We start from the raw sequence: 20,323 nt of genomic DNA on the forward strand, positions 1-20,323 counted from the left end.
TCTCCGTGCCTCGGCGGCCTGTCGTTATTTGTAAGAATGGGATATTTAGGAAGAAGTCGGAGGAAAGAAAACAACACCAAGTCATTCCATTCAGTTGCCCTTGACGTTGCCCCATGAGCGGGGGATTTGTTGCTGTGGAAATGCCACACTGTGCACACAGTTAGAACTCGTGGAAGGTGAGGGCACTCCACAGTGGGCTGAGACCAGGGCGCCTGATGGCCAAAGTGGAAAATCAGAGAATCAGAGAATCGTACAGCACAGAAAGAGGCCATTCAGCCCATCGAGTCTGTGCCAGCTCTTTGGAAGAGCGATCCCGTTAGTCCCACTCCCCCGCTCTTTCCCCATTTCCCTGCAATTTTTTCTCCTTCCAGTATTTATCCAATTCCCTTTTGAAGGCTACTATTGAATCAGTGTCCACCGCCCTATCAGGCAGCGCATTCCAAATCCTAACCACTCGCTGCGTAAAAAGGTTTTCCTCCCGTCGCCTCTGATTCATTTGACAACCACCTTCAATCTTTTGTCGCCACTAGTCCGACCACCATCTCGTCTGGTTTTGAATACCTCTTAATGTCTCTTCTCTTCTGTTCTCTCCCAGCCTGGCCTCTTAATCCATTTCATTCCCTGTGCTTCTTTAGTCTTGACAAAGGGGTTTTCACCCGAAACGTTGACTCTATTTTCTCTCCATGGATGTTGCCTGGCCTGCTGAGTTTTTCCAGCATTTTCTGTTGTTTTTTTCAATCTGTGGCCTCTGGTTACCGACTGTCGGATTGTCGGAAAATTCCAACAGGTTCACTGATGTCCTTTCAGGAGGGAAACCTGCCGTCCTTACCCGGTCTACGCTTATGTGTGACTCCAGTCCCAAGGCAACGTGGTTGACTCTTCAATGCTCTCTGAAATGGCCCAGCGAGGCAGTCAGGTTTAGTAAAACCGCTACCAGCGGTTCAAGAAGGCAGCTCACCAACATCTTCTCAGGGCAACTAGGGGATGGGCTTTAAATGCCAGCCTTGCCAACGACGCCCACATCCCGAGAATGAATTTAAACAAAGTTCCCCTTCTATGGTTCCAGGGATGAGGGACTTCAGTCACGTGGATAGACTGGAGAAGCTGGGGTTGTTCTCCTTGGAGCAGAGAAGGTTGAGAGGAGATTTGATCGAGGTGTTCAAAATCATGAGGGGTCTGGACAGAGTAGATAGAGAGAAACTGTCCCCATTGGCGGAAGGGTCGAGAACCAGAGGACACAGATTTAAGGTGATTGGCAGAAGAACCAATGGTGACATGGGGGAAAACTTTTTTATGCAGCGAGTGGTCAGGATCTGGAATGCACTGCCTGAAAGGGTGGTGGAGGCAGATTCAATCGTGGCTTTAAAAAGGGAATTGGATAAGTACCTGAAGGAAAAACATTTGCAGGGTTACGGGGAAAGGGCGGGGAGTGGGACTAGCTGAGGTTCTCTTGCAGAGAGCCGGCACGGGCTCGACGGGCCGAATGGCCTCCTTCTGTGCGGTAACCATTCTATGATTCTATGGAAGTCGATAAATAGAGTGGGAATATAAAAAGAAAATGCTGGAAATACTCAGCAGGTCAGGCAGCATCTGTGGAGAGAGAAACAGAGTTAACGTTTCAGGTCGATGACCTTTCGGCAGAGTGGAAATGTTGCTAAGAGGAAACGGATGCATGTATTAAGTCTAAAGGACAGGCAGGATATTCCAAACAGTTTTCAATAAAAGCCATTTTCTTTTCTTGGCAGAAAGTCCCTTGTTCAGTCGGAAGAGGACGGGAGAGCAACAGGCCTTCGCCATGAAGAAAAGCTGGAGCTCGCTCGCCGTAGGTGGCCCGGAGGTAAGGCGGAATTTAAACTAAGGCTGGTGAGTCGTTGGGAACTTAAGAGAAGAGATCCACTCTCCAAGGAGTCAAGTGACCTCCCATTAGGAATCTGACCTGCATTTCATTGTCCTGACCCTCTGACCCAGGCTGAAGGAATGAAGCCTGTACACCAGCGTGTCTGCCCCCGAACACATTGCAGCACAGTGGAGATGAAATAGGAATGAGCTGTTAACGGCTGCAACTTTCTCAAACACAAAATCCTTGGAGATTCTTAAGTCCGATTGATTGGTGATCCTGAGCGTGGATCTAAACAAGGATGAATGGTCTTTCCTGGAGTTTAGAAGAATGAGAGGGGATCTCATTGAAACTTATAAAATTCTAACAAGACTAGACAGACTAGATGCAGGAAGGATGTTCCCGATGGTGAGGAGTCCAGAACCAGGGGTCATAGTCTAAAGATAAGGGGTAAGCCATTTAGGACTGAGATGAGGAGGAATTTCTTCACCCAGAGAGTGGTGAACCTGTGGAATTCTCTACCACAGAAGGCAGTAGAGGCCAATTCATTAAATATATTCAAGAAGGAGGCACAGTGGCATAGTGGTTAGCACTGTTGCCTCACAGCGCCAGGGACCCGGGTTCAAATCTGGCCTCGGGCGACCGTCTGTGTGGAGTTTGCACATTCTCCCCGTGTCTGCGTGGGTTTCCTCCGGGTGCTCCGGTTTCCTCCCACAGTCCAAAGATGTGCGGGTTAGGTTGATTTGGCTATGATAAATTGACCCTTAGTGTTAGGGGATTAAATACGTGGGGTTACGGGGATAGGGTGGGATATGTGTCGGTGCAGGCTCGATGGGCCGAAATGGCCTCTATCTGCACTGTGGGGATTCTGTGAGTCTGTGAAGGAGTTGGATATATTTCTTAAGGCTAAAGGGATCAAGGGATATGGGGAGAAGGCAGGGACAGGGTATTGAATTTGGATGATCAGCCATGATCTCATTGAATGACGGAGCAGGCTCGAGGGGCCGAATGGCCTACTCCTGCTCCTATCTTCTATGTTTCTCTGTTGTCCTGTCAGTAGGAACAGGAGTATGTCATACGGCCCCTCGAGCCTGCTCCGCCATTCAATAAGATCATGGCTGATCATCTATCTACCTCAACTCTGCTTTCCCGCCAGATCTCCATATCCCTTGAATCCCTTCGTGACCAAAAATCTATCGATCTCAGCCTTGAATATACTCAACGACTGAGCCTCCACAGCCCTCTGGGGCAGAGAATTCCAAAGATTCACCACCCTCTGAGTGGAAATTTCTCCTCATCTGTGCGGGTTAGGTTGATTGGCTATGATAAACTGACCCTTAGTGTTAGGGGATTAAATACGTGGGGTTATGGGGATAGGGTGGGATATGTGTCGGTGCAGGCTCGATGGGCCGAAATGGCCTCTATCTGCACTGTGGGGTTTCTGTGATTTCTGTGATCTGTGATAAATGGCCAACCCCTTATCCTGAGACTATGCTCCCTAGTTCTAGACTCTCCAGCCAGGAGAAACAGCCTCTCAGCATTGACCCTGTCAAGCCCTGTAAGAATTTTATGTTTCAATGAGATCACCTCTCATTCTTCTAAACTCCAGAGAGTATCGGCCCATTCTACTCAATCTCTCCTCATAGGACAGCCCTCTCATCCCAGGCATCAATCTAGTAAACACCACCACCTCCAAGTTCCCCTCCAAGTCACACACCATCCTGACTTGGAAATATATCGTCATTCCTTCATCGTCGCTGGGTCAAAATCCTGGAACTCCCTCCCTAACAGCACTGTGGGAGCACCTTCACCGCACGGACTGCAGCGGTTCAAGAAGGCGGCTCACCACCACCTTCTCGTAGGGCCATTAGGGATGGGCAATAAATGCTGGCCTTGCCAGGGACGCCCACACCCCACGACCGAATTTTTAAAAAATGATCTTGGGTTTAAAGAACTTGTCGAGTATAGGCGGAAACAAAAACTGGAAGAGGTGAGGAGGGGCTGGTGGAGAACGGGTTTAAGGCAGCGAAGATGCGATGAGTCTTAATTTTGCCATGGTGAGAATCCAGGGAGGAGGAAGATTGTGTAGCGGGGAGGGATTGGGAGCTTCGGAGGGACAAGAGCAGAGGGGTGAGATTCGATTCGGCCATACCTTAGCACTACTTGTAAATTTACCAGCCCCGTCTCTCCAGCTCTTTCAAAGTACAAGGAAAGGCCAACTTTTGAATCAGTGAATATTAAGCGAGTAAGGAGCACCAACTCTGAGTGACTGAAGAGGAATCAGGCTTAAGTGCGAACATATGTTTTCTCTGTCGATTAAATAAGCCTGGAGAGGCACTGTGCTGTATAATTGTGACCCATGAGGTTCCCAAGGATGTCAAGGCCCTGCAGAGGGTGCAGAGGAGATTTACCAGCATGGCACCAGGGATGAGGGACTTCAGTGATGTGGAGAGACTGGAGAAGCTGGGATTGTTCTCCTTAGAGCAGAAGGTTAAGGAGAGATTTAAAAGAGGTGTTCAAAATCATGAAGGGTTTTGATCGAGTCAATAAGGAGAAACTGTTCCCAGTGGCAGGAGGGTCGGTAACCAGAGGACACAGATTGAAGGTAATTGGCAAAAGAACCAGAGGGGAGATGAGGAGAATGTTCTTCCACAGCGAGTTGTTGTGATCTGGAATGGGCTGCCTGATTCAATAGTAACTTTCAAAAGGGAATTGGAGAAATACTTGAAAAGGGAAAATGTGCAGGGCTGTGGGGATTGAGCAGGGGGGAGTGGGACTAATTGGAGAACTCGACCAAAGAGCCGGCACAGGCACGATGGGCTGAATGGCCTCCTTCTGTGCTGTGTGATTCTATGAGGGGTTCTGTGCTGGTTTGAGTGAAGATGCCGCGAGGAATGTTCCTGCTTATCGAAGGCCGCTGTGATCTGTTTGTGTCATTCATGGTCAGAAACTGGTTTCAAAGAGTCCCAAATACTCAGAAAAAAGTACAGAGAAGAAAGACCCTCCTCCCATCCCCTACCCAGCCTCCCCACCGCCAACCCCAACCACCTCAACCCCAAACCCGCCTAACACTCCCAACACCCCCCCCAACAACACCCCCCCACACACCTCCCCCCCCACACCTCCCCCCCACACCTCCCCCCCACACCTCCCCCCGCCCACACCTCCCCCCCCACACCTCCCCCCCCACACCTCCCCCCCACACACCTCCCCCCTACACCTCCCCCCCACACCTCCCCCCCCACACCTCCCCCCCCCACACCTCCCCCCCACACACCTCCCCCCCTACACCTCCCCCCCACACACCTCCCCCCTACACCTCCCCCCCACACCTCCCCCCCACACACACCTCCCCCCCACACCTCCCCCCCCACACCTCCCCCCCACATCTCCCCCCCCACACCTCCCCCCCCACACCTCCCCCCCACACACCTCCCCCCCACACACACCTCCCCCCCCACACCTCCCCCCCCACACCTCCCCCCCCACACCTCCCCCCCACACACCTCCCCCCCTACACCTCCCCCCCACACCTCCCCCCCACACACACCTCCCCCCCACACCTCCCCCCCCACACCTCCCCCCCACATCTCCCCCCCCACACCTCCCCCCCACACACCTCCCCCCCACACACCTCCCCCCCACACACCTCCCCCCACACACACCTCCCCCCCCACACCTCCCCCCCCACACCTCCCCCCCACACCTCCCCCCGCCCACACCTCCCCCCCCACACCTCCCCCCCCACACCTCCCCCCCCACACCTCCCCCCCCACACCTCCCCCCCACACACCTCCCCCCCTACACCTCCCCCCCACACCTCCCCCCCACACACCTCCCCCCCACACACCTCCCCCCCCACACCTCCCCCCCCACACCTCCCCCCCACCACACCTCCCCCCCCACACCTCCCCTCCAACACCTCCCCCCCCACACCTTCCCCCCCACACCTCCCCCCCCAACACCTCCCCCCCAAACACTCCCAACACTCCCTGATGTAATAAAACTCACTACACACTTGGTTTGAGTATAAAGCAAGGCTTTAATCAACTTGTTTCAGAACATGGAGGTCTAGTTGTACTTCACTAGTTCCTTGTCTTACAAAATGTCCCTGGACGGCTGGGCCCACGCCCGAGTATTTATACTCCTTGGACGGCGCCACCAGCTGGCCGTCCAGCATTATTTCAGGAGTAGTTCTTTACGATGATGTGATTTATAACACTCCCCAACACTCCCAACACTCCCAACCCCTGCACAAACACCCCCCACACTCCCAATTAACTCCCCAGTAACTGACCCCCGACCCTTATACACTTTCCTGGTGAAATATGTGACTGTGGAGTGAAAGTGAGTCTGAGTAGAGTTTGAAAGCTGCTTACCAACAGTAGATGGCAGAATGACACCTTACTTACTCTGCCATGTTTGTGTAAAATCAGAAGTTTTATTGTCAGAATCTGTTTGTTTAGGCAGAAAAAATTCTCCAGAATGAATAAGGCCAGTGTGGAGCTGAGACGTACAGACCAGTCATGGGTTCGGTTCCCCGTCTCCACTGAGTGATTTCATCTCATCAGAACAGGAGGAGGCTGTTCAGCTCCTCGAGCCTGTTCCGTCAATCACTTAGATTGTGGCTGATCTGTATCTTTGTTCCATTTACCCGCCTTTGCTCTGCAATCCCTTGATACCCTTATCCAACAAAAATCTAACAATCTCAGTTTTGAAATTTCCAATTGTCCTCCAGCCTCAACAGCTTTTGGGGGAGAGAGTTCCAGATTTCCACCACCCTTTGTGTGAAGAAGTGCTTCCTGACATCACCCCTGAACGGCTGGGCTCTAATTTTAAGGTTCTGCCCCCTTGTTCTGGACTCCCCCCACCAGAGGAAATAGTTTCTCTCTCTCGACCCGATCAACTCCTTTAATCACCTTAAACACCTCGATCAGATCACTCCTTAATCTTCTAAACTCCAGGGAATACAAGCCCAGTCTGTGCAACCTGGCCTCGGAATTTAACCCTTTTAGCTCCGGTGTCAGTCTGGTGAATCTGTGCTGCCCCCCCGCCAAGGCCAACAACAACAACAACTTGCATTTAAATAGCGCCTTTAATGTAGTAAAACGTCCCAAGGTGCTTCACAGGAGCGATTATCAAACAAAATTTGACACCGAGCCACATGAGGAGATATTAGGACAGGCGACCAAAAGCTTGGTCAAAGAGGTAGGTCTTATGGAGCATCTTAAAGGAGGAGAGAGCGGCGGAGAGGTTTAGGGAGGGGCCCAGGCAGCTGAAGGCACGGCCGCCAATGGTGGAGCGATGGAAATCGGGGGATGCGCAAGAGACCAGAACTGGAGGAGCGCAGAGATCTCAGGAGGGTTGTGGGGCTGGAGGAGGTTACAGAGATAGGGAGGGGGGGCGAGGCCGTGGAGGGAATTGAAAACAAGGATGTGAATTTTAAAATTGAGGCGTTGCCAGAGCAGGGAGCCAGTGTAGGTCAGCGAATGACAGTATGGGCAGGATTTTAATTGGGCCGTGGAGGCGGGATTGGAGGCGTGTGGGGGGTTAAAATCTCGAAATCGGGGGGCACGAACCCATCCCGCCCCCAACCCGCCTCCATGCCAATTTCAAAGGAAGTGGATACCCGACCTGTGCTAGGACCCGCCTCCCCAAGGCGGGAAGGGGATTAATGCCAATTAACTGCCTGTTAACAGGTAGTTAACAGGCAGTTTTTAGCCTAATCCCTATTTTCATTGGTGAAATGTGGGATTCCCGACGGCTCCAAACCACGCCAAGTTAGCGAGGTGGGCCGTCGGGATGAAGGGCTCGGAGGGGTCGAGATTTCCAGTGTTCAGGTGAGTGATGGGTACATGAGTGCAGAGGTAAGTGTGTTTGGTGTGTGTAAAGTGTTTAAAGAAGTTTTACTTACCTTTATAGCCTTCCTTCCTTCAGGTCTCGGGAGTCCCTCATCTCACCGGCACAGAAAGCAGAATGGCTGCGAGCTGTCAAAAATTGCAGCATTCAACTTTCTGTTCTGGGGAGATCTCTAAATCATCCTGAGAGGAAGGAATTAACCTAGAGTACAGATTGTCAGTGTTTGACAGCTTCAAACAGCTGTGAAACGCTGATATTTCATCTGTCAAAAGCTCTTGACAGATGAAATGTCAATCTGTGACGTCACCTGTTGCCGGGTGGCCCTTAATTGGCCTGCTGAGCCCGCTGGGCGAGCTCAACAAGGACAATCAAGTCAAAATTGCGTGGGTTGGCTACAACTCGATGGAGGCGGGACTACAACCCCGAAAGTTGTAGTCCCGCCTCCTACCCGCCTCCTCAATGAAAATCCAGCCCTATATCTTTTCCCGAGGTGCGGGGCCCAGAACTGAACGGAGTTACTCCAGGTGGGGCCTGACACAGGCTCTTGTACAACTGAAGCATCACTTCCTTGTTCCTGTTCTCACTGGCAACAGGGCTCAGATATCAAATTTGTTTTATCATAACTCCATTTACCCGCCTTTGCTCCATATCCCTGATTCCCTCGCCCAGCAAAAATCCATCGATCTCAGTCTTGAAGGCACCAATTGTCCCCCGGCATCCACAGCCTTTCTGGGGGAGAGAGTTGCAGATTTCCACCACCCTTTGTGTGAAGAAGTGCTTCCTGACTGTGATGAAATATGCCATTCATCAGGCACTGTATTCCCTGTGTTTAGTTTAGTTTCAGTTTCATTTCCTTACCTGTATTGTATTGTGTGTAGGGCTCTGCCCATACCTGGCCCCTACCTAAGCAAGCCCCAGCGTGTCTCACAGCAGTACAGCAGATCTCTGGATGAGAGACACTTCTCCAATGTGTATTACTTTCTGAGTTAATAAAAGCTTTGCTTTGCTCCGTTAACGTCGAGTCTCGGATTCATTGAGGCACGTCACTGACATCACCCCTGAACGGCCTGGCTCTATGTTAAAGGCCCTATATAAATGCAAGGTGTTGTTGTTGGGCTTGGCGGGGGTACGTTGCAGATTCAGATTGTTTTTCTTCAACCTGTGTGCTGTTCGGGTTTGCTTTGACTTTGAGCCATTGATTCAGGGATTAAGTGGGCTTAGCTGCAGTGATCTATAAACCAGGTAATTATAACCAGAATTTATTGAAAGCCACAGCCAAACAATATCCGCTGGCAAGCTCATAATTTGCGGGTTTTAGCAGCGAGCCGGGTTGTATTTTAATTGTTTCCTCACAATTCTTTCTCCTTGTGCCTTTGGGACATTTACAAGGGGAACGGTAGAGTAGTGGTTATGTTGCTGGACTGGTAATCCAGAGGCCTGGACGAAGGATCCGGAGACATGAGCTCAAATCCCATTTAAATTTAAATTAGGGTTAATTAAATTAATCTGGAATCAAAAGCTGGTATCAGTAATGGTGACCATGAAACTATCGAATTGTCGTAAAAACCCGTCTGGTTCACTCATGTCCTTTAGGGAAGGAAATCTGCTGCCTTTACCCGGTCTGGCCGATATGTGACTCCAGACCCACAGCAATGTGGCTGACTCTTAACTTCCCCTCTGAAATGGCCCAGCACTCAGTTGTCACAAACTGCCACAAAGAAGTATCACGGTCAATGCAGCGGTTCAAGAAGGCGGCTCACCACCACCTTCTCGAGGGCAATTAGGGATGGGCAATAAATGTCAGACACCAACAATAAAAAAAAACTTGTTTCCTGCTCATCAGGGTCAGTGCTGGGAATGAAACACTTTCCACCTCAGGCACCCAGTGTCAGCATTAAACACTCCCAGGGCAGGTGCAGGTACAGCACGGGTTAGATACAGAGTAAAGCTCCCTCTACACTGTCCCATCAAACACTCCCGGGGCAGGTACAGCACGGGGTTAGATACAGAGTAAAGCTCCCTCTACACTGTCCCATCAAACACTCCCAGGGCAGGTACAGCACGGGTTAGATACAGAGTAAAGCTCCCTCTACACTGTCCCATCAAACACTCCCAGGGCAGGTACAGCACAGGTTAGATACAGAGTAAAGCTCCCTCTACACTGTCCCATCAAACACTCCCAGGGCAGGTACAGCACGGGTTAGATACAGAGTAAAGCTCCCTCTACACTGTCCCATCAAACACTCCCAGGGCAGGTACAGCACGGGTTAGATACAGAGTAAAGCTCCCTCTACACTGTCCCATCAAACACTCCCGGGGCAGGTACAGCACGGGGTTAGATACAGAGTAAAGCTCCCTCTACACTGTCCCATCAAACACTCCCAGGGCAGGTACAGCACGGGTTAGATACAGAGTAAAGCTCCCTCTACACTGTGCCATCAAACACTCCCAGGGCAGGTACAGCACGGGTTAGATACAGAGTAAAGCTCCCTCTACACTGTCCCATCAAACACTCCCAGGGCAGGTACAGCACGGGTTAGATACAGAGTAAAGCTCCCTCTACACTGTCCCATCAAACACTCCCAGGGCAGGTACAGCACGGGTTAGATACAGAGTAAAGCTCCCCCTACACTGTCCCATCAAACACTCCCAGGGCAGGTACAGCACGGGTTAGATAAAGAGTAAAGCTCCCTCTACACTGTCCCATCAAACACTCCCAGGGCAGGTACAGCACGGGTTAGATACAGAGTAAAGCTCCCTCTACACTGCCCCATCAAACACTCCCAGGGCAGGTACAGCATGGGTTAGATACAGAGTAAAGCTCCCTCTACACTGTCCCATCAAACACTCCCAGGGCAGGTACAGCACGGGTTAGATACAGAGTAAAGCTCCCTCTACACTGTCCCATCAAACACTCCCAGGGCAGGTACAGCACGGGTTAGATACAGAGTAAAGCTCCCTCTACACTGTCCCATCAAACACTCCCAGGGCAGGTACAGCACGGGTTAGATACAGAGTAAAGGTCCCTCTACACTGTCGCATCAAACACTCCCAGGGCAGGTACAGCACGGGTTAGATACAGAGTAAAGCTCCCTCTACACTGTCCCATCAAACACTCCCAGGGCAGGTACAGCACGGGTTAGATACAGAGTAAAGCTCCCTCTACACTGCCCCCATCAAACACTCCCAGGGCAGGTACAGCACGGGTTAGATACAGAGTAAAGCTCCCTCTACACTGTCCCATCAAACACTCCCAGGGCAGGTACAGCACGGGTTAGATACAGAGTAAAGGTCCCTCTACACTGTCCCATCAAACATTCCCAGGGCAGGTACAGCATGGGTTAGATAAAGAGTAAAGCTCCCTCTACACTGTCCCATCAAACACTCCCAGGGCAGGTACAGCACGGGTTAGATACAGAGTAAAGCTCCCTCTACACTGTCCCATCAAACACTCCCAGGGCAGGTACAGCACGGGTTAGATACAGAGTAAAGCTCCCTCTACACTGTCCCATCAAACACTCCCAGGGCAGGTACAGCACGGGTTAGATACAGAGTAAAGCTCCCTCTACACTGTCCCATCAAACACTCCCAGGGCAGGTACAGAACGGGTTAGATACAGAGTAAAGCTCCCTCTACACTGTCCCATCAAACAATTTTTACAATTTTTTTTTTTTTTTTTTTACAATTTAAATCGCTTTATTGGCATGATAAGTTACATCTTATGTTGCCAAAGCATCAAAATACATTTATGGTTTAGCACATAAACGCAGTTCTATTCATACAGTGTATAAACAGGTATATCCCTGAGTGTATAAATATACATTCGCATTGTTTATATATATTTTTTTCTTAGTTTACTGGTTGTCCCTCTGTTCATGGCAAGCTGTAACATAGTGCGCCGCCAGTGTTATACAGCTTCTCTCCTCTCCCAGTAGGAATGGGAGTTTTTGGTTGTCATTCAGATTTCTGAAATCAGGGCATATTTGTGAGAATTTTTGGTAGAAATTCTCCCTGATGCCCTGATATTTTCCACAAGCTGTGAGGAAGTGCATCTCTGTCTCCACCACTCCCTGACTGCAGTGAGAGCATATCCTGTCCTCTCTTGGCAGCCTGGTCTGCCTGTGTCTGCCTTTTTCGATCGCTAGGCTATGTTCGCTAAGTCTGTACCTTGTCAAGGTTCTTCTCAGTTTGTTATCCTTTACCATGGTCAGGTTAGATACAGAGTAAAGCTCACTCTACACTGTCCCATCAAACATTCCCAGGGCAGGTACAGCATGGGTTAGATAAAGAGTAAAGCTCCCTCTACACTGTCTCATCAAACACTCCCAGGGCAGGTACAGCACGGGTTAGATACAGAGTAAAGCTCCCTCTACACTGTCCCATCAAACACTCCCAGGGCAGGTACAGCATGGGTTAGATACAGAGTAAAGCTCCCTCTACACTGTCCCATCAAACACTCCCAGGGCAGGTACAGCACGGGTTAGATACAGAGTAAAGCTCCCCCTACACTGTCCCATCAAACACTCCCAGGGCAGGTACAGCACGGGTTAGATACAGAGTAAAGCTCCCTCTACACTGTCCCATCAAACACTCCCAGGGCAGGTACAGCACGGGTTAGATACAGAGTAAAGCTCCCTCTACACTGTCCCATCAAACACTCCCAGGGCAGGTACAGAACGGGTTAGATACAGAGTAAAGCTCCCTCTACACTGTCCCATCAAACACTCCCAGGGCAGGTACAGCACGGGTTAGATACAGAGTAAAGCTCCCTCTACACTGTCCCATCAAACACTCCCAGGGCAGGTACAGCACGGGTTAGATACAGAGTAAAGCTCCCTCTACACTGTCCCATCAAACACTCCCAGGGCAGGTGCAGCACGGGTTAGATACAGAGTAAAGCTGAAAGCAGGCTGCCTTCTTGATGTCAACCACTTAATGTGAGAGTAGAGTCACATGTAGACTGGGTAGAAGTGGCAGATTTGCTTCCCTGAAGGACATTAATGAATGAGATGGGTTTTCACAACAGTCCGGCAGTTTTCATGACCATTTTTCTGGCACCACCCCACTCATTATCAGATTTATTGAATTCAATAATGGTGAGAGTCACAGAATCATAGACGTTTATAGCACAGAAGGAGGCCATTCGGCCCATCGTGTCCGCGCCGGCCGGAAAAGAGCTCTCCAGCCTAATCCCACCGTCCAGCTCTTGGTCAGTAGCCCTGTAGGTTACGGCACTTCAAATGCATATCCAAGTACTTTTTAAATGCGATGAGGGTTTCTGCCTCTCCCACCCTTTCAGGCAGTGAGTTCCAGACCCCCACCACCCTCTGGGTGAAGAAAGTTCTCCTCAACTCCTCTCTAATCCTTCTACCAATTACTTTAAATCTGTGCCCCCTGGTTATTGACCTCTCTGCTAAGGGAAATAGGTCCTTCCTATCCACTCTATCCAGGCCCCTCATAATTTTATGCACCTCAATCAGGTCTCCCGTCAGCCGCCTCTGTTCCAAAGAAAACAACCCCAGCCTCTCTAACCTTTCCTCATAACTAAAATTCCCCAGTCCTGGCAACATTGTGGTAAATCTCCTCTGCACCCTCTCTAGTGCAATCACATCCTTCCTGTAATGTGGTGACCAGAACTGAACTCATCGGGCACAAGATCCCGCTTAATTTCGGGAGCCTCTTCGAAGGCCCCGCAAATGAGCGCAATTGTCGGAAACTCCCACGGTGATCAATTCACCCTGGGGGGGGAGGGGGTGGGTCGTGGCCGGCTTTGTGGGCGGTGCCTGCTTCTAGCGCCATGTTTTTTTAAAACTGCGGCAAAAGATCGCGGGAACTCGAGTTGCGCTGAACGCAATTTGCGCTTAAAATCTCCACGAGCTTTTGTGGCAGCCACGCCAGTATCGGGCGAATTGCACCAAAAAAAACCAGCGCAATCGAGCAGAAACTCCAGGGCAGCATCCTCTTGGGTTGTTAGCCCAGTAACATCGCCACGTGTTGTTCCGTGTTGAACCGTAAGGTTTGTTTCCCCTCTGGGTCATGGTGCGGGTGGGGGGGTGCGGGGGGGGGGGGTCTTGTCTATGACTTTGGTCTGCTATCCAACTCCCTGCTTTATTTTCCTTGCACTTTTTAAAAAATGTTGTGGAAAGTTTCCCCTCCTCTCACCTTCCTCAATTCAATTCCGTGGAGTTCCAGAAATAACGGCCGTGGGACCTTTTGCATCCACCTGAGGGGGCAGACGGGGGCCTTGGTTTAATGTCTCACCAGAAAAGATCCCACAGTCACTGTTATGAATCTTATGATCCATGAAGAAAGACTAATGAAATAACACTGGACGGCCAGCTGGTGGCGCTGTCCAAGGAGTATAAATACTCGGCGTGGGCCCAGCTTGCCCAGGACATTGTGTAAACACGAACTAGTGAAAGATAACTAGACCTCCATGTTTTGAAACAAGTTGATTAAATTGACGAAATAAAACTCACTACGCACTTGGTTGATTAAAGCCTTGCTGGACTGGACTGGACAGACTAGATGCAGGAAGGATGTTCCCGATGGTCGGGGAGTCCAGAACCAGGGGTCACAGTCTAAGGATAAGGGGTAGGCCATTTAGGACAGAAATGAGGAGGAATTTCTTCACCCAGAGAGTGGTGAACCTGTGAAATTCTCTACCACAGAAGGCAGTAGAGGCCAATTCATTAAATATATTCAAGAAGGAGTTGGATATATTTCTTAAGGCTAAAGGAATCAAGGGATTATGGGGAGAAAGCAGGGACAGGGTACTGAGTTTGGATGATCAGCCATGATCGCATTGAATGTCGGAGCAGGCTCGAGGGGCCGAATGGCCTACTCCTGCTCCTATCTTCTATGTTTCTATGTTTCTATTATGTCAATCACTATTTTGAAGAAGAGCAGGAGAGTTATCCCTGGTGTCCTGGGACCAATATTTATCCCTCAACCAATATCACTAAAAAAAGCAGACTTCCTGGTCATTGTCACATTGCTGTTTGTGGGAGCTTGCTGTGCGGAAATTGGCTGCCGCGTTTCCTACATTACAACAGTGACTACACTTCACAAAAAAAAGTACATCATTGGCTGTAAAGCGCTTTGGGATGTCCTGAGGTTGTGAAAGGCGCTATAGAAATGCAAGTCTTTCTTTCTTTAGCTTCTACGATCGTCTTTGTTGCTGTATCTGAACTCTGCCCAAAATCTGTCTCTGTTTCTCCTTGAATGTCCGTCTCCCTCTGTCTACCTGTCCTTTGCTTGCACGGTCTGACTGATCCCACTCCCACCGCTCGCTGCATTCCCAGCCCAGGCTCGGCCTGCCTGTCTGTTGATTGACCGCGCAGCCTGACTCGAAACCTTGCTGATTCTTTTGGGAAACATTGTACAGCTGCTGCCTTCGACAGTTAACCTGCAAAGCGAAGATAAACTCCCCCCCCGCAGGACTGACGAGCATTCGGCAGCAGCTGTACGAGACTGCGAGCTCCAATCTCACCGTTGATGAACACTGCCGCTAAACTGTCACGCCCCTGACCTCTGCAGGGAGACTGCAGCCGAGTTTTATGAGGCTAATTGCTCAGTGGCGCTCCCAGCAATCTTGCCGTTTTCGCCTGACAGCAGTCACTATATTAAACATCGCCTGGTAACCAAGCACTGGGGATTTAACCTGCTCCACAGTCAGCTTCGACAGGATCAATCCCTCCCAGAGCTTCCTGACTGTTTGCTTTTTGACTTGATTGCTGCTGTTCTCCTCTCCCCCTGCACCTTAATTAAAGGGCATTTATAATCCCTCAACCCCCCGCACTGTGCTTGTACTGCTTGCTAATCTGTTCCAGCCACATCTCAATTTGCAGTTTTCACAATCGCTTATTGAGTTTGCAGTGCAGGTTTTGTTTGAGATGTCGCTCTCCCCACCCCCGAGGACCCTTTTTTTAATTCATTCTCGGGGGGGAAAGATTTACAATCGGGAAAGATTGAACAGGCTGGAGCTTTCTTCTATAGAAAAGAGAAGACTTAGAGGAGCACCTGCTAGAGGTCTTTGAAATGATGAATGGGTTGGACAGGGTCAATGTGAATGTGTCCACTTGTGGGAGAATCCAAAACTAGGGGGCCATCAATACAAGATAGTTACTGGTAAATCCAATAGGGAAATAAGGAGAAATGTCTTCACTCAGAGAGTGGTTAGAATGTGGAGCTCGCTACCGCAAGAAGTGGTTGAGGCCAGTAGCTTAGATGCTTTCAAAAGGAAACTAGACGAGTACATGAGAGAAAAGGGAATAGAAAGATATGCTGAAAGGCTGAGATGAGGCAGATGGAATGGGAGGAGATTCGTGTGGAGTCTAAACCCCAGCACAGACCAGTTGGGCCGAATGGCCTGTTTCTGTGCCGTATATTCTAAGTAATTCTATGTAATGTGGGCGTCGCTGGCAAGGCCAGAATTTATTGCCCATCCCTAGTTGCCCTTGAGAAGGTGGTGGTGTGCCGCCTTCTTGAACCGCTGCTTGACCCAGCGACGATGAAGGAACGGCGATATAATTCCAAGTCAGGATGGTGTGTGACTCGGAGGCGAGTTCCACAGGGTGGGGTGGAGGCGGGGGCGGGTCCCCGCATACCCCGATCTATTGACCTTTCTTCATGAGAACTTTGGCAGAGCGTTCGAGCGTTGAGGCTCCCAATCCTCCCCTCACCCATGATTTTATTGAATGGCGGAACAGGCTCGAGGGGCCGAATGGCCTCCTCCTGGTGCTAATGTGGGGAGCGGGGGCGGGGGGATCTGACTGATGAAAGGACAAGAACAGAACAAAGCACTTTCCCAAGGTGGGTGATTCGGAACCATCGTGTCCTGGCGGTGAACCTTCGATCAGTCAGTTGAGTCTCAAGCGTACAAACTGAGAGAAGTTCATTCAGGAATTCTGGGGGAACAGTTTGAGAGAAGGGAATTAAAAATAGGCCAAATTTTGTATCTAGGCCAAAAATCCATTTGGTAAATGGCTTGGGAAGTTTTGAAAAGTAAAAAGCAAAATTAAAAACATGGAGTGGAGCGAATCAGTCTGTTCGGCTCGAGTTTTGTTTGTCTTTATCATCGCCCTTTCCCTCGAGTTAAATGCTTCATTCCCAGCAGTCATGATTAATGTCGCGTTAAAAAGGGAATTGGATAAATATGGGATTGCAGGTGATCGGGAGAGAGGCAGGGACTGGGAGATATGATCAAATACTCCATAGGAAGCGATAGCTTACAACAAAGAACATAAGAAATAGGAGCATTCGGCCCCTCGAGCCTGCTCCGCCATTCAATAAGATCATGGCTGATCATCGACCTCAACTCCACTTTCCTGCCCGATCCCCATATCCCTCGATTCCCCTAGAGTCCAAAAATCTATCGATCTCAGTCTTGAATATACTCAACGACTGAGCCTCCACAGCCCTCTGAGGTAGAGAATTCCAAAGATTCACCACCCTCTGAGTGAAGAAACTCCTCCTCATCTCAGTCCTAAATGGCCGACCCCTTATTCTGAGACTGTGACCCCTGGTTCCAGACACTCCAGCCATGGGAAACCAGGTGAAACTTCTAGATCATCATAGAAATATAGGAACAGGAGGAGGCCATTCTGCCCCTCGAGCCTGTTCCGCCTTTCAATAAGATCATGGCTGATCTGTATCTTAACTCCATTTAATAGAAAAACAGAAAATGCTGGAAATACTCAGCAGGTCAGGCAGCATCTGTGGAGAGAGAAACAGGGTCAACGTTTCGGGTCGATGACCCTTCGTCAGAACTGGAAAAGTTGGAGAATTAACCGTTTATAAGCAAGCACAGAGCCAAGGAAAAGGGGAGAGGTCTGTGATAGGGTGGAGGGCAGGAGTGATTAAAGTATAAGAGGGACGATGGTGCGAGGCAAGAGGAGATGGTAATGGGACAAGTAAAGGTGGGTCTAGAGGAGGTGTAAATAGGGACATCAGAACCATTCCCAGCAGCTGCTGTCTGAGAAAATGGGAGCAGTGGTTATGATCTCTCTCCCTTTCCCCTTCTTTCATTCCCCCTCTCATTCTCCATCTTTCCCTTCCTTTCTTCCTCTTGCTCTCTGTCTCGTTCTCTCTTTCCCTCTCCTTCTCTCTCTCCCTCCCTTGCTCTCTCACCCTCTCCCTTTCTCCCTTTCCCTCCCTTGCTCTCTCACCCTCTCCCTCTCTCTCTCTCCCTCCCTTGCTCTCTCACCCTCTCCCTTTCTCTCTCTCCCTCCCTTGCTCTCTCACCCTCTCCCTTTCTCTCTCTCCCTCTCTCTCTCTCCCTCCCTTGCTCTCTCACCCTCTCCCTTTCTCTCTCTCCCTCCCTTGCTCTCTCACCCTCTCCCTTTCTCCCTCTCCCTCCCTTGCTCTCTCACCCTCTCCCTTTTGCTCTCTCTCATTGTCTGTAACCCTCCCCCAGTCAGATCTGTTGAGCTTCCCAGATTAGTGTGACAGTCAATCATTTTGGAATGTGATTTAATTTGATAAATGTGCTGCTCTAAACATAAGCCGAGCCCCGGATGTTTCGATGGTTTGCGGTTTGTGCCTCTTACTGCTCTGAGATGTCACTGCAGAATTTCCCTGACAAAGCTCATCGCTTCAATCAGTCCTCGATTCTCAATCTCCATCGCCATCGTTTCTCTCCGTCTTTTCCCCACACATTCACCCTCTTTCTCTCTCCGACTACCTCTGTGGGGAAGAGCATAACTAGAGGCCATCAATATAAGATAGTCACTAATAAATCCAATAGGGAATTCGGAAGAAACTTCTTTCCCCAGAGAGTGGTGAGAATGTGGAACTCGCTACCACAGGGAGTGGTTGAAGCGAATAGTATCGATGTATTTAAGGGGAGGCTAGACAAGCATATGAGGGAGAAGGGAATCGAGGGTTATGCTGATAGGGTGAGATGAGGAAAGACGGGAGGAGGCTCGAGTGGAGCATAAATGCCGGCATGGACTGGTTGGGCCGAATGGCCTGTGTCTGTGCCGTTTATCCTGTGTAATCCTCTCTGACACACTCCCTCTGTCTCTCTCTGTCTGTCTGTCTCTCCCATTTCTTTCTCATTCTCAGTCTCTCTCGCTATCTTGCGGCTCCCGAGAGTGTACATTTAGATTAAGACATTTAAACATTCAACATACATTTGGCTTGTAATACATTAACATAAACATAACCATAATAAAGTGCATTGGCAGATGTGCAGGCTTTAGAGTTTATTTGTGGAGTTCAGTAGGATGACAGCCCTGGGAAAGAAGCTGTTCCTAAATCTGGTCGTACGGGTGCGAATGCATCTGTAGCATCTCCCAGATGGCAGGAGGGCGAACAGACTGTGGCTGGGGTGGGTAGGGTCTTTGATGATGGTCCATGACCTCCGTAAACAGCGTTTCTGGTATATGTGCTCTATGGTCGGTAGCCGGGTGCTGGTAATGCGTTGGGCAGTTTTGACTACCCGCTGCAGGGCTTTCCGGTCATAGTAGCTACAGCTGCCGTACCATACTGTGATACAGTTTGTCAGGATGCTCTCTATTGTGCAGCGGTAAAAGTTAGAGAGGATCAGGGGTGACAGGTTACATCCCTTCAGCCTCCTTAGGAAATATAGGCGCTGCTGGGCCTTCTTCACCAGAGAGGAGGTATTGAGGGACCAGGAGAGGTCTTCCGTGATGTGGACTCCGAGGAACTTAAAGCTGTCCACCCTTTCCACCACAGCCCCATTGATGTGGATGGGGGTGTGACTTCCGCCTTTAGACTTCCTGAAGTCCACAATGATTTCTTTGGTTTTCTTGATGTTAAGGGCCAGGTTGTTCTCGGCGCACCACTTCACGAGATGCTGGACCTCCTCCCTGTAGGCTGACTCATCGTTGTTGGTGATCTGGCCTACTACCGTGGTATCATCCGCAAACTTGATGATGGTGTTGGAACCATGAACAGCCACACAGTCGTGGGTGAAGAGGGAGTAGAGGAGGGGGCTTAGCACACATCCTTGTGGGGCCCCCGTGTTCAGGGTCAGGGAGGGGGAGGTGTGGTTACCTAATTTGACAGACTGGGGTCTGTTTGTTAGGAAGTCCAGGGTCCAGTTGCAGAGGGAAGTGTTCAGGCCAAGAGTGTGGAGTTTGGTGGCCAGCTTGTTGGGGACGATAGTGTTGAATGCTGAGCTGTAGTCTATGAACAGCATTCTGATGTAGGTCTCTTTACCATCTAAGTGATTCAGTGCAGAGTGTAGAGCAGTTGTGATTGCATCCTCCGTTGATCTGTTTGCACGATAGGCAAACTGGTGTTGGTCAAGAGGCGGGAACACTGGCTTTGATGTGAGCCAGGACCAGTCTCTCAAAACACTTCATTATGATGGGTGTGAGTGCGACAGGTCGATAGTCGTTCAGGCACGTCACAGCCGTTTGTTTTATCACATGACCAACCGCCCCGCCCCCCACTCTCCCGCCATTGGTTGCCTGACACGCCCATCCTCGCAATGCTCCGCCTTCCCGCAGCCAATCGGAGAGCGAACAGCCTCTTACCTGATTGGATGGTCTTGACTGTCAGCCATCTCCAATATTTTTATAACTAATAAACAAAGGCGAGTAACTGGAGTTGAGGTACAGATCAGCCATGATCTAGTTGAATGGTGGAACAGGCTCG

General features: G+C 50.1%; 1 protein-coding gene across 3 annotated transcripts in view; it reads left to right on the top strand.

Moving 5' to 3' along the window:
* Positions 1-20,323, top strand: part of LOC147107996 (3',5'-cyclic-AMP phosphodiesterase 4C-like) — a 373,788-nt gene that overhangs the window by 38,796 nt on the left and 314,669 nt on the right. For all 3 annotated transcript variants that reach the window (XM_086004381.1, XM_086004383.1, XM_086004382.1), the window contains exon 2: positions 1,746-1,837. In XM_086004381.1, coding sequence (XP_085860507.1) covers positions 1,796-1,837 — 42 coding nt within the window. In that variant the 5' untranslated portion in view covers positions 1,746-1,795. The remainder of the gene's footprint in view (positions 1-1,745; positions 1,838-20,323) is intronic.

Source organism: Somniosus microcephalus, chromosome 13 (genome assembly GCF_052327205.1).
Source record: "Somniosus microcephalus isolate GS21.2 chromosome 13, FLI_Smic_1.0, whole genome shotgun sequence".
Taxonomy (NCBI): domain Eukaryota; kingdom Metazoa; phylum Chordata; class Chondrichthyes; order Squaliformes; family Somniosidae; genus Somniosus; species Somniosus microcephalus.